We start from the raw sequence: 15,421 nt of genomic DNA, 5'->3' as shown, positions 1-15,421 counted from the left end.
ATATTATTAAAGGGAACTGGTGAACAGAAGTAACAGGCAGCAAAAACTACCATGAGGGAGCCTGATAGTTTTAGAAAGTGTTGTGTTTTGAAAGAAGTATTCACTGTCCGTGTCTGCATACTGTGGCAGCACAATGTCTGTATACACCAGAGCTGTCATTGTACAGCAAGGAGATTGCTACAGTATATACAGAGTATGTATATACTGTGGCAGTGCAGCTGTTCTATATACAGCACCAGGGCTGGCACAGTGTATACAGAAACTGCACTACCACAGTATATACCGACTCTTTATATACTGTGGCAGTCTACTTCATGTACATTAGAAATATGTAGAAGACAGCACTTCCGTGGCGGTGGTGCTCGAGGTGAGAAAAATGTTCAGATATTAGGAAGAGCCTGGCACTTGCCAAGTAAATTATGCTTCTTTATTGTAATGTAGCAAACATATGGTACAAGGACGCGTTTCGGCCAAGCATGCTTGGCCGAAACGCGTCCTTGTACCATATGTTTGCTACACTACAATAAAGAAGCATAATTTACTTGGCGAGTGCCAGGCTCTTCCTAATATCTACTTCATGTACATTGACAGCCCTGATGCTATATATAGACCGGGGATTGTATATGGAAAGGTATACCCCGAGTACCCTGAAGGTTGGCTGTGATGTCCCCCCCTCAGGTGAGGTAGCTGGCTGTTGATAGAGGTGCCGGGGTCTGGAGAGTTGAACCTCAAGTCCCGGCAGGCTGGCAGTAGTGCCCCTGGCGGCGGGAAGAGAGACAGGAGGGGTGAATTTTTTAATGCGGTGCGGCAGCGGACGTTTGAGGCTGATCAGCAGCAGAGCTCAGGCAGGATGGCAGTGGTGTCCCCTGTGGCAGGAAGCAGCAGCAGCTGCTTGTGCCAGTGGCAAAGCAAGGTGGGCAGTGGCTGTGCGGGTAGCAGCGCGTAATGTCTCCCTACAGGACCTCGTAGCAGACATGGGTTGGCACCCCCTCCAGGTCTTGCACATCCTGCGCAGTGAAGGAGCGACCCCCCTGCAGGAAAGAGCTGCAGCTCCAGGCCCAAATGGACTCGGTACTGAGAAGCGTGCGTCAACTACTGGCAGCTGGAGGCTGTCTGTAACCACGCTGCTGGGGCCTTGAGCTCGTTTGCTCCCCTTGCAGGAGGAATGCGTAATTATTATTATTTTTTTTTTTAACTCAAATTAACGATTTTTAAAGAAAATCACATTGATTTTCAAATTATAGGCAAATTAATTTGATCACCCAGCCCCTTCTCACCTAATAGCAGAAGTGACCCCCTCAGCACCTTGTCTCATAGTCACAGCGACCACCTCAGCAACTCTTCTAAGGGTTCATTCCTTGGACTGACAGCAGAAATGCGCGTCGCCGCCAAAGTCCACAAGCGGGTGCGAGCTCCGAAATCTGTGACAGGTTTTCCGTCGGGATTCCGTAGTGTGCACATATCCTAATAGCATCACTGACCTCCTCAGAACCTCTCCTAATAGCAGCAGTGACCCCCTCAGCACCTCTCCTAATAGCAGCAATGACCCCAGCAGGGACCTTGATCCTTACAGTCTGAGAATACTATATGCTATACACCATAACAAAACATGACTGCAAACATTAGAGTATTCCTCTTACTTAGAATGCTGCAGCTTGTCTTCAATAAGTGGCAGAGCAGCAGGAATCATTTCCCGAGGGAATATCTGGCTCACAATAGTCAGCGCCATGCATACTTCCACAAGGTTAGTGCTCTGTAGATCCTGTTAAAGAAAGTACATTTGTGCTTACATCTTTATAAGTATTAGGCTAGGTTCACACTGCGTTTTCAGCATCCGTTTAACGGATCCGTTTTTTTTAACGTCCAGAAAAATAGGGTCAGCAACGTTTTTTGGTCCGTTTTGGTCCGCCAAAAAAAACGGATCCGTTTTTTTATAATGGAAGTCAATGGAAAAACGGATGCACACAAATGAATCCGTTTTTTGCAATCCGTTTTTCATGCGTTTTTTGCAAAAAACGGATGCGTTAAACGGATGCTGAAAACGCAGTGTGAACCTAGCCTTATACAGCATATAACCCTGAGATGATAATCACATTTATAACCTTGTCCATGAGCAAAAAGTACCATTTAAAATATTGCTCCTTCTAAATTGTATGACAAGGGTGAACAAAAAATGTATTTTACAGGCCAATAGGACAGATTCACTGTCCTGCAATGACATAACTGAAAAAAAAAACTACCCATATTCAAAAGGGGATCTAAAACTGTAAAAAGCTTTTGATCAGTGGGATTCCAGGTGTGGAGCCCTCCACTGATAACTAAAATGATTGGAGAGCAGCATTGAGTTGTCCGCTGTGCCCATTCTTGTCGGTTTTTCACCACATAGAGAGAGCCATCTAAATTCTATAGAACAGCTAAGCACTGCTATCCATTCTTTTAGTGATCAAAGCATCTTGCTATAGAGACCCATTAAGTCCAAGAGGAGTGCCTGCAGCGATCAGCTTATTCCTGATGGAACAATCCCTTTATATATAAGATCCCCATCTAGTGTAAGATGTTCAAACAGCTTATCCAAACATCAGAGATTGTAAATCTTGATCATGGAAAAACCCTTTAGGTGTGCTGATCTGTAATTCCGTTATATAGACAGGAAATATAAAATACTTCTATTTGCAGACAATAAAGGTCCCTTAAAGGAGCTCAAACTGTAAGTAGAAGAATTATCTATAAATGATTAACTATACATTATCTATAGTCTATTCATTTTACCTTTAGAACAGTATTTACTAGCAAAAGCAGCAACTCATGGTTTTCATGAAGGAATAATGACACTGCCAAGTAACCTACAAAAAACAGGATGTCAAGATATAGAAATAGCATAACAGAACAATACTTCAAGCATTAACACTTCTGCCATTTGGCTACACATGCTGTGTAAACTAAATGCCATTACAGTCCAGAGCATTTAAGGAGAAGTCCGGTGAAATATTTTATTAAAGTATTGTATTGCCCCCCAAAGTTATACAAATTACCAATATACACTTATTACAGGAAATGCACATAAAGTGCTCTTTTCCCTGCACTTACTACTGCATCAAGGCTTCACTTCCTGGATAACATGGTGATGTCACGACCCGACTCCCAGAGCTGTGCGTGCTGTGGCTGCTGGAGAGGATGATGGCAGGGGGACACTGAGGGACACAGGGCACTGGAGGGACACTGAGCATCTCCCCTGCCATCATCCTCTCCAGCAGCCACAGCCCGCACAGCTCTGGGAGTCGGGTCGTGACATCACCATTTTATCCAGGAAGTGAAGCCTTGATGCAGTAGTAAGTGCTGGGAAAAAAGCACTTTCTAAGCATTTCCCGTAATAAGTATATATTGGTGTTTTGTATAACTTTTGGGGGGCAATACAATATTTAAAAAAAAAAAAAATTCACCAGACTTTTCCTTTAATAGAGGCTCCATTTTTACTACTTCTGGTCTTGGTATTCGTAATATACTGTACATACAGACTAATGGGCAGAAGGAGTTTCCTAAGGATAAATGGCAGTTTTTCTCTCCTTTCTGCCAGGAATAACCTACATAAAGCATCAGAATCAAATTGCAAATGTCCTTACATATCCGTACTTGGTTTTGTTACAATAAGCCTGAGCCCTGTAATTTCTCATTCTCTCCATTTCAGGAAGCAATACTAGAGCTGGACTGTTTGCAAGCAGTACACACTGGTATTTCCTTTCCCTAAGATGTCTGGCCAATCACAGCACAACACCTAATTCTTACTGCTATACCATGTCATTGTGGTGGTGAAAAAGCACTAGACTGAACAGGCTTGCACTATGCACTAATACAGATGGCATGTGGGGGGAAATGACTGTGCACTTGTTTTGTAAGGTGCGAAGTGACCAGAAGAGGGAGAAACATCAGCAGCAAAGCAAGGAAGAGGTTACACAGAAAACCTCAGATTACAAGAACACAGCCCTGGGTCACTGTCTCCCTCTTTCCTGCATTTAGCACAAGTCTTCTAAACCCCCTCCGATTTCCTGTGTTTTACCTTGCTCCCTCTGTTACTAGAGAGGGATTTCCCATAGCAGAAGGCTGTGAACAGCAGACTACAGGGAGAAACCTAGCTTCTTTCTGGGGTTAAGGCTTATCCCCACGTTCCGTGAAACATGGAACACACAAACCCAGTGTTTGAATGTTTGTGGCACTGTAACGAAGCAGCCATGTGGCCATGGGTTCCATGTTTCATGAAACATGGGAATAAGCCCTAAGGAGCCATGTTGAGCAGACTTGCTGGACTGTTCGGGGTTCGTCAATGTTCTCTGAACCTAAAATTTCGCCTTTATACTTCTTGCTGGAGAAGTTGGATGCCCACCTAGGGAGTCCTGGAAGACATGGCTACAGCCAGAGGCTGTAACTTCTCCAGCCATCAGGAGTCAAACGCTGAGCGTTCAAGTTCAGACAGCGTTGCCGAGTCTAAACAGTTCAGCAAATCCGCTCAAGACTTCTCTTAGGGCTTATTACCACGTTCTATAAAACACAGAACCCATGGCCACGTGGCTGCTTCCGCAAAGATTCAAACACTCTCCTTGCTCCCCGCATATTGATACATGATTCTGGGCGGGGAAAGAGTCCTCAACGCTCAACACTAGTAATGAGTCACTTTTAATTAACAAATATTTTAAAGATCACACAGGCTCGATTTGTTTCCTGGGTTTCATCAATGAGGTGACACACAGCAAATACTACGGGATTTTTATTTGGTTTCTCTTGTTCTTTGCCCGTAAAGTCATTATTATAGAATGGAAAAATCCAGATGTTCCATCCTTATCTGACTACATCCAACTAGTTAACAAATATGTCAACCTATATCAAGCTCTATATGAGAGCAGGAAGTGTCCCCAAAAGTTCAAGAAATTATGGATCCATTGGATAATTATGGAATTCATAAGAGGCAACATGTCACCCCCGTGCCACGGGTGAAGGCCGCCCGACCCGGATACTTACCCTATCTCGCTAAGTCCCGCTCCTGGAGCCGGTCTTGGGACGGAGATATCCTTGTCGGAAGCCCGTTGCGCGAGCTGCAGAGGCGAGTCCGACGCCCATAAAGAATGACAGCTCCATTCATTCTCTATGGGCATCCGACTCAACTATGCAGCGCGCGTGTCAGGCTTCCGACAAGGATATCTCCGTCCCGAGACCAGCTCCAGGAGCGGGACTTTGCGAGATAGGGTAAGTATCCGGGGCTCTAGCGGGGGTTTAGGCGGCCTTCACCTCGGCACCGGGGGTGACAGGTTCCCTTTAACATTTAAATTAATGTAAGATCTCACAGTTGGACTGCTGACTGGTGAAACTGAGGGAGAGGGGTGCCCTGGGTGTATGTGTGGGTGATTGTGTGAGTGTGTGGTGTGGTATTTGGCTCTATTTCTGTGTAGTTGGCGGTTTCACCCCAAGTAAACTGTAGTTCTCCTGTAGGCCAGTACGTTTTGCCCTTCATATTTTCTTTATCTGCAGTGTATGTTCTTTCATTGATGTTCACCTGATAGTGTACTGATGCCTATTGTGTCTGTGTGCTTTTGTTATGGATGTATTGTTTTTTGTTGTTTTTTTCTTATTTGAAAAATGCTAAATAAATTCTTAAAAAAAAAAAAAAGATCACACAGGCTCTATAGATTCTATTATATCTCAAATGGAGGGAAAACTGACCCTTTATATATTTTAAAGAATGGTACATACCGACTCGTTTCTCAAGAAGGTTTCCTTGCTGAGCTAATTTGATTGCATGAATGTAACCAAATGAGGCTTCATATCCCAGCATTTCACAGTAAATCAGTCTCACCATGCACTCCTTCATCTGTCTCTACAATGTAAATACAAAGTCAGCATTAGCAGGAAGATCTGGCAGATCAATACGTTCCTGAATCAATCATAAAAAGCATCTTTAAAATTAAAGGAGAATTCCTGCCTCCAGCAGTTGACATCACGACCCGGGTGATGGACTGGCCGCTTAGCCACCACAACTCGGGGGGGGGGGGGGGGGGGAATGCCTTCCGGTGGGGTCCAGGAGCCAGTCATATGGCGTATCGCGTGTGTGGTGAGAGGTAACTAATGCCTCATTGTTACACTCTCCCCTGCCGTCTGGCAGAGTCTTGCCTGGGCCAGGCTTCTCCTTTTATAAAATAGAGTTATAACATGCAGGGAAGATGTTTTGCTGAAATATTAAAAGGATACATGCAGGGTAAATGGAATCATATACATTTACTGTAAGTGCATATGCACATATGCAGTATCCCACAACTCTTGTTCTTCATGGTTTAGGCTCTGTTTACACCCGAATGAGCCTTCCATTGGAGAGGTACATTACAAGGATTTCCTGATGTAGGCTTTAAACAGAAGGCTAAGAAACATGCTACTGTATAGGCAAGACATAATATATCCAATGGAACCCATGGGAAAGGGGGGGAAGCAAAGAAGAGGAAGTGATATGCATCATGTGACAGGCTGCTAAGAATCTAATGTGTAATGTAGACCTTTCACTTAATGGCAGCGGTCAACAGAAGCAACATCTTGTTTCCTTCTATCTAGTTGGGGCCAATGTTAACTGAAAAAAAGGTTTTGGCAATAGCTGTTGTACGTATATTGTGAGCTTCAAAGGCAAAGTCTTTGCATTATTTTAGTTGTTTCCACAAGACTGTAACAACGTCAGGGGAATATATCATTCATCAGTTAGTAAGATATACTATACTTTTACGTCCTGCAAAATAAATGATTAGATGAAGGACTGGGACTGATTATAATCACTAGTTGACTACACGTGGCTTATAAACCTCAACAGGCCCACTGTCTGTATAATGTAGTATAAGTCACTATACCTGTGACACATTGTTACAATGAAAAGTGAATTGCTGCTGGTCAGCTCACTGACTCCCTCATACCCCTACAAGCAGCTGCCAGACCCATCTGACTGAGGTTTATTTCCAGGGGGGACAAAGGATCGGGAATGTTAAAATCCAACAATACAGCCAACCTCCATGCTATGGTCCCGCTGAGTTCTGACATCCTGAGACAAAAAAGAGCAAAACAGCAGACAGGAAGATGGTAGAGACGACTGTATGCTACATAATCTAATATATAAATGAAATGTAATGTTACCAGGGTAGTATTAGGCGAAGAAACTGTGATTTTCAAGCTAGCAAGTTCTTGCTGGATGAGCTTTTCTTCCTCCTAAAAAAACACACAAGTAGTCAGTGTTATTGTTCTTCCTTAAAAGAAATATTTAACGTTCTAGGACATTCTAGAGCAGTAAAAGAAAAACAAAACCCAGTATTTATTGATCTAAATTCCTGCTTATTCTGGGCTTAGGAGTCCAGTGGGCGGTCCTAATCAATGACTGACAGCTGTCTGTATATAAACTCAAAATGGGAAGGCTGCTGGATTATTAAGTCCAGAAAGAATCTGATCAGGTTCTCCTGCTCTACACCAAGCAGCTGCCAGACTGGACTGTTTTTTCACTAAGACATATTCCCTTTAAATATAAAGTAACAAAAAGATAAAACAGGTGCTATCACCATGGGTAGAGGCTGGCACCTACTAGCATCACTGCTGTAGCCTATTAGGATAAATAATGTATGGGCATGCAGACACTGGTCCATTGTCTACTATATGTGTTCCCCAGCACATGATATCACATAGTGCCTGGGCTACTCTATACAGAACTATCCACCTTCATATAACATTACTATATGTGTACCCCAGTACATAACATTACTATACGTGTACCCCAGTATATAACATTACTATATGTGTGTCCCAGTACATAACATTACTATACGTGTACCCCAGTACATAACATTACTATACGTGTACCCCAGTACATAACATTACTATACGTGTACCCCAGTACATAACATTACTATACGTGTACCCCAGTACATAACATTACTATACGTGTACCCCAGTACATAACATTACTATACGTGTACCCCAGTACATAACATTACTATACGTGTACCCCAGTACATAACATTACTATACGTGTACCCCAGTACATAACATTACTATACGTGTACCCCAGTATATAACATTACTATACGTGTACCCCAGTATATAACATTACTATACGTGTACCCCAGTACATAACATTACTATACGTGTACCCCAGTACATAACATTACTATACGTGTACCCCAGTACATAACATTACTATACGTGTACCCCAGTACATAACATTACTATACGTGTACCCCAGTACATAACATTACTATACGTGTACCCCAGTACATAACATTACTATACGTGTACCCCAGTACATAACATTACTATACGTGTACCCCAGTACATAACATTACTATACGTGTACCCCAGTACATAACATTACTATACGTGTACCCCAGTACATAACATTACTATACGTGTACCCCAGTACATAACATTACTATACGTGTACCCCAGTACATAACATTACTATACGTGTACCCCAGTACATAACATTACTATACGTGTACCCCAGTACATAACATTACTATACGTGTACCCCAGTACATAACATTACTATACGTGTACTATATGTGTGTCCCAGTACATAACATTACTATATGTGTACCCCAGTACATAACATTACTATGTGTACCCCAGTACATAACATTAATATATGTGTACCCCAGTACATAACATTACTATATGTGTACCCCAGTACATAACATTACTATATGTGTACCCCAGTACATGATATCACAACTCTCCACCTTCATATAACACTGCTCTCCAGTTAGCAGCACTACAGCTGGGCCAGTACTACAACTCCCAGCGTGTCCTGCCAGGGCATCAGGCAGAGAGACACAGGCTTGAGACTAATGATAAAGAATAAGTGACTACCAGGTGATGTCCGTGATTGTAGCTCCTCACCATAGACTGTATCAGTGATAGGAGGACTATAGGACAGACACAGCACAGGGGTGACAGCTGCCCCGCCCCCTGCCCCACACTGCCCGCCGTACCTGTCTGGAGCTCAGCGCGGTTATACTCCGGATCAGGCTGCCCAGTTTAGAGCTCGGTCCGGGCCCCGGGTCCTGCAGTAGCAGCCCGGGCAGCGCGCTCAGGGTCCGCTCCACAATCTCACTCATCCTCCAGCTCTCTGCTCACAACAACAACAACCGGCATCATCCAGCACTTCCGCTTCTATTCAACATCACATAACTTTATTCAGGTCTGCTGCACTACATGCAATGAGCAATAGGCAAACACTAGGTGGCGCTCGTCTACCATGAACAGCGCTAGCTGGAGTGTAAGTCAAAGCTACAGCACTCTGAAGTGCCTACTGCTTCCGTTAGTAGAAGTTGTGATGGTAGAAATAATAATATGTTTTAATAACAATAATAATGATAACTTTTCTGTGAATAAAGGCGCTTTTTTTTTACATTCCTAGGAAGGCTCATTCAGCCATGTAAAAAGTGTCAGGAGCCACAAATGGCCACTCTTCTGCTAATCAGAACATTATCTCTCTGTGTGAGGGGCCATTTACACAGAAAGATTATCTGCCAAAGATTTGAAGCCAAAGCCAGGAATGGATTTGAAGAGAGGAGAAATCTCAGGCTTTCCTTTATGACCTGTTCTCTGTTTATAGTCTGTTCCTGGCTTTGGCTTCAAATCTTTGGCAGATAATCTGTTAGGTGATCTTTTTGTATAAATGGACCCTAAACAGAAGATGTGCTGCTGATGGCAATACATTTAATTGGCCGCATGAACGAAACAGGGTTCATTTGTGTGGCCAGCTGCAGTTCATGGTGCCACGTGAAGGCATTGCAAGGGAACAAAGATCCTGAAAAGGAACCTAAATGTCCTATTACACAAAGTGATTATCTGCCACTTTAGGTAGATATCTTCCCGTGTATCAGACAGCTGGCTCGTCGGCTGATTGCATTCTTTCAACGTGTCAAAAAACAATTCACCATCAACCGCAAGTCGCTCTGTGTGATAGGAGATAGGCAGCTGATGGCTGATTAAAGAAGGGCTGTACATGAATCCACCCCACACTGACAGGTATAGCACATAGCAGTACTGATGTACTGCTATGTGCTATACTAGCGATGGCAGTCTTATGTCCCCTTGGGGAAAAAAAACAAAGTGAAAAAATAAATAAAAAAAGTGTTAAGACAAATAAAATAAAGTGTAAAAACATAATAATTGTTCCTTCCCCAATAAAGGCATGTATTATTACAAAAAGCTGGGGGGAGGGTGACATACATATTTTGTAATGCCGCGTTGGTAACAACCTGTACTATAAAACCGCATTAAGTTTTTTTTATTGCTTATTTCCCTGTCTTTCTTGTGAAAATAAGAAATTTCAAGCCAAAAATGAATGTTACTGGAAAAAATTACAATTTTCATTTTCATTGTCCATTGCTGAAAACTTTCCTCAAACACCTGTGGAGTCTTTATACTTTCCACACCCCAGGATGATTACTTCAAGGGGTGTAGTTTCATAATGGGGTCACTTGTGGGGTGGTCCACTCTGCCAGCGCATGTAGCACCCAGAAACTGCTCAAAATTTGCACTGAAAATGCAAAAGGATGCTGCTTTCCTTCCGAGCTCTGCCATGTCCCCAAACAGTGGTTTATACCCACATATGGGGTACTTTTGTATTCAGGAGAACTTGTTTTACACATTTTACATGAGAAATGAGAAATACTTTCCTCAAACACCTGTAAGGTCAAAATTCTCACTATACTTCCCAATGAAATCTTTGAGGGGTGCAGTTTTTATTATGCGGTGACTTATGTGGGTTTCTATCATACAAGCTGCTCCAAACAAGAGAAAACAATCTCAGAACTGCAGCATATGTTAAAGCAGATTATGAAAAATGAGCTTGGTCATTAACCCCTTAGCGACCACTTCTCTGAACCTCCACGATCCTGGCTGCTATGTGCAGCCTAGGACCGCAGCAGTTAGCGGCCACGGTCTAATCGCCATGCCCGCTAATTAGTCATTAAAATGCTTTAATGTGTACCTGGTGGTCTAGTGGGGGGGGGGGGGGATAGCGCTCCCACAACACAATCACGGAGGAGCAGTCCCTCCATCTGGTCTGGCCAGGGGTCTGCGCCATAATGGTGCTGATCCCGGCTAGGCAATCTATTGTTCTTGGCTGCAGCAGGCCTCATATGTACTGCATAGATCTCAATGAAAAATCAGAGCTGCACTATAGAAGTCCCCCAGAGGGACTTCTAGGTAGTGTGTAAAGAAAAGAAAAATGTTTTTTTTTATTAATGAAAAAAAAAACCCTCCCCTAATATAAGTTTGAATCACCCCACTTTTCCAATTTTATAAATAAAAATAAATTAATTAATAAACATATTTGGTATCACCGCGTACATAATCGCCAAAATGTAAAATTGTGCGTTTTTGGTTGCATTAAATCCAGAAATATTGTAATAAAAAGTGATCAAAAAGTCGCATATATGCAAGCAAGGTACTGATAGAAACTACAGATCATGGCGCAAAAAATGACACCTCACCCCATAGACCAAAGGATAAAAGAGTTATAAGGATGAGAATAGAGCAACTATAAGGAACATTTATTTTTTTAAAAAGGTTTTATTTTTATAAAAGCAATCAAATAAAATAAAAATTATACAAGTTACTTATCGTTTTGATCATACCAACGTGAAGAACATGAATAACATATCAGTTTTACCCTAGGACGAACAGCGTAAACACAAATCCCCCCAAATAAAAAAAAAAAAAAAGTATTTTATTTTCAATTTCACCACACATATAATTTTTTCCCGGTTTCACAGCATACTTTAAGCAAAAATTCAGTCTGTCATTGCAAAGTACAGTTATTGGCGCAAAAAAATAAGGGCTCATGTGGGTCTCTAGGGGAAAAAATGCAAGTGCTATGGCCTTTTAAGCACAAGGAGAAAAAAAACGAAAGCGCAAAAATGAAAAATGGTTCTGTCTTTAAAGGATTAAGGCTAAAACAGGCTGCGGAGACAAGGGGTTAAAAATAAATGATGCACCAGGCTGGGAACACACAGAGATATTTATTTTCTTGTTTGTTGTTATTGTGGACTGAGGGTTAAGTACAAAACCACACCGCACTTTTACCGCAAAGCTTGATGCATTTTTACCTTAAATTCCAGCCACTTTGCCTTGTGGTTACTGCAATGCGTATATAACAGATAACAGACGTGTAAACACATTGGGAGATAGGATCATAATCTATCTAGTAGTATATCTGTGTTTGTTGCCCATAGCAACCAATCAGAGCTCAGTAAGATGAAAGCTAAGCGCTAGTTGGTTGCTATGGGAGAAAACCCACAGATTTCCCTGTAGACCGTTATTAATGGTCTTCTCAGTAGTAAGATGTCTCCCCTGTAATGTGCTGTCAGTAACCGCACTGCACACCTGAGGCCGTACACAGCAAGATACACTGTCACTAATATACAATGATAACCTAATCACTGTTTCTATTTTCATAGTATTGCCCAGGACTAGGGATGGTCCGAACCTGCCGAGGTTCAGGTTCGTACGAACCCAAACTCTCGGCAATGATTCCCGCTGTCTGCCCGCTCAGTGCAACGGGTGGATACAGCAGGAGGACCACCTGGAAAACTGGGATACAGCCATAGGCTGTATCCCAGTTTTCCAGGCGGTCCTCCCGCTGTATCCACCCGCTGCACGGAGCGGCCAGACAGCGGGAATCTGATGCCGAGCGTTCGGGTTCATACGAACCTGAACCTCGGCAAGTTCGGACCATCCTTACCCAGGACCCATTTCTCTCCATAGGACATCATGTGATGACAGCTCTTGTAATAGGGAGCCAATAGCAGCCAATCAAATAATTGCTTCAACTGTCAAACCTACAAGCACTAATCTAATTGGTTGCCACAGTCATTGACTCTAGCAACCAATCAGATCATTGCTTCATTTGTCAAACCTATAACTTCTAACCTGATTGGCCGCCACAGTAGTAGGATAAACAAAGTGATGTCACCATGCCTTTGGTTGTCATCACAACATCTAAGGGAAGAAGGAATCAGGCATCTGATACACACGTCTCATACACAGCTTGCTGCCTCCAGAGAAGCTACACCCCTCTATATTCCTGACAGGAGCGACCTCTATCTCCTGCTACAAAGACCACTCCACCTGGGACATGATTGGAACGGCGTCCTCCATGTTTATACTGGTGCGGCACAGGATGAAGACCGCTGAGCTACAATACAGGTGGGTCCATCTAGGCAGACTGTGTGCAATGTGTGGTGGGGATGAATGATGAAGACTGGGGGAGGGACGTGTGTAAGATTATTATAATGTTCTTTTCTAACAAACGCTATGGCTCTGCAGAGTTACTGGATGTGGCTGTACTGGGACTCCACCACGTATGGTTATGGACACTGAATATTTATGGCACTGTAATGAAGCATGGAACGTGTGTATAAGATTTTTGAAGCCAAAACCAGGAACAAACTATAAACAGAGAACATGTCATAAAGGAAAGACTAAGATTTCTCCTCTTTTCAAATTCATTCCTGGCTTTGGCTTCAAAACTCTCTGTGTAAAGGCACCCTAAGGCCTTAGGCTATGTTCACACATAGCGTTTAATTAGCACTAATTAGCACTATTTTGCCACGAATTACACAATTCACTGTAAAATAGTGCTATTTCGACATAAATTTTGATGGAATCGCAGTAAAAAAAAATAACATTATTTTACAGCGATTGTGAAGTTCACTGCAAAAATTGCGCAAATGAAATGCTATGTGGGAGCTGTGTTAAGTCAAGTAAAGTGTCGAGTTAAATGCGTCATTGTGATCAAGTTGACACAGGCTACATCTGTAAGGTTCCTATTTTCAAAACACTGTATTGGTGGAAGATTGTAGACATTTATAAAGATATGCCCCAGGCATACGTCATGGAAAAGGGGCAAATCTGCCCCTTTTCTGTGACATACACCAGCCATATCATCTGCTTGGCAGGAAGAGGAGATGTGGAAAGGCTGATTTATCAAGATTTATGCCCTTTCGCAGGCATCATGATACACATCTACACCTACTCCTGAGCAGGTACAGATTTGTTCCGCAATGCCTGTGCCAGCCGCAGGGCCGGCCAGCTTTACTAAGAGGCGAAAAAGGGGATGGGGATTTATTTAGGACTAGCGTACTTGTTCGCCAGTCCTAATAAATGTCCCCTAAAGACTGTTATAGCGATGCTGTATTCATCAACCCACTCCCTCAAACTGCTAATACTGTCCGTTTAAAGAGATTATGTGCTTCCTCGCGTCTTTTAAAATGCGCCCATTGCCTTGGTTAGGGTACAAACGATCTTTTTATCTGCAGCAGCCGAGTCAACAAAGAAGAGAGCTGATCTAACTGGTGGGCACTCGCAGTATTGGCCCATGTAATATGGCTCTAAGGCAAGAAGCTAGCTAAAGATGAAGACCATTATGATACTTGTCATTTTGTACCACAGGCTATCTTCCAAATATTGCACATGTGAATGTTATATGCTGTATGATAGTGTAGGCTTATGTCTGTAATCATGTGCTAGAAGTCGCTGTGTATTCCGTCCTACAAGAAGATGCAGTGCCCAAAAAGGAGATTGGACAACAAAGAAGACCTACTAATGACTACCCTTCTAAGGCAAGAAGCCAGCTAAAAAGGAAGACTTTTGACCTTATCCGTCATGTCTCACCACAGGCTATCTTCCAAATATTGCACATGTAAGTATTGTATGCTGTATGATAGTTGTGTCTTATGTCTGTTATCATGTGCTAGAAGTAGCTGTGGATTCCATTCTGCAAGAAAACACAGTGACCAGAAAGAAGATTGAACAATACAGAAGACCTGGGACAAATGACTACCCTTCTAAGGCAAGAAGCTAGCTAAAGATAAAGACTTTTGATCTTACCAGTCATTTCTTACCACAGGCTATTTTCCGAATATTGCACATGTGAATGTTGTACGCTGTATGATACTTGTGGCTTATGTCTGTTATCATGTGCTAAAAGTAGCTGTGGATTCCATTCTGCAAGAAGAAGGAGTGACCAGAAAGAAGATTGAACCATAAAGAAGACCTGGGACAGATGACCACCCTTCTAAGGCAAGAAGCCAGCTAAAGATGAAGACTTTTGATCTTACCCGTCATATCTAACCACAGGCTATCTTCCAAATATTGCACATGTGAATGTTGTATGCTGTATTATACTTGTGGCTTATGTCTGTGATCATGTGCTAGAAGTAGCTGTGGATTCCATTCTGCAAGAAGAAGGAGTGACCAGAAAGAAGAATGAACCATAAAGAAGACCTGGGACAGATGACCACCCTCTTAGGGCAAGAAGCTAGCTAAAGATAAAGGGGGAGAATTATCAAACATGGTGTAAAGTGAAACTGGCTTAGTTGCCCCTAGCAACCAATCAGAT

General features: G+C 42.6%; 1 protein-coding gene across 1 annotated transcript in view; it reads right to left on the bottom strand.

The window, feature by feature from the left end:
* Positions 1-9,176, bottom strand: part of AP4E1 (adaptor related protein complex 4 subunit epsilon 1) — a 43,821-nt gene extending 34,645 nt beyond the window's left edge. The window contains exons 1-5 of the mRNA XM_069982936.1: positions 9,000-9,176; positions 7,156-7,227; positions 5,740-5,863; positions 2,770-2,843; positions 1,641-1,762 (exon numbers count right to left, since the gene is read on the bottom strand). Coding sequence (XP_069839037.1) covers positions 1,641-1,762; positions 2,770-2,843; positions 5,740-5,863; positions 7,156-7,227; positions 9,000-9,125 — 518 coding nt within the window. The 5' untranslated portion in view covers positions 9,126-9,176. The remainder of the gene's footprint in view (positions 1-1,640; positions 1,763-2,769; positions 2,844-5,739; positions 5,864-7,155; positions 7,228-8,999) is intronic.
* Positions 9,177-15,421: the final 6,245 nt, after the last annotated feature.

This window comes from Dendropsophus ebraccatus, chromosome 1, assembly GCF_027789765.1.
Source record: "Dendropsophus ebraccatus isolate aDenEbr1 chromosome 1, aDenEbr1.pat, whole genome shotgun sequence".
NCBI lineage: Eukaryota > Metazoa > Chordata > Amphibia > Anura > Hylidae > Dendropsophus > Dendropsophus ebraccatus.
The sequence above is the reverse complement of the archived record's forward strand: the minus strand, read 5'-3'. Positions and strand labels throughout refer to the sequence as shown.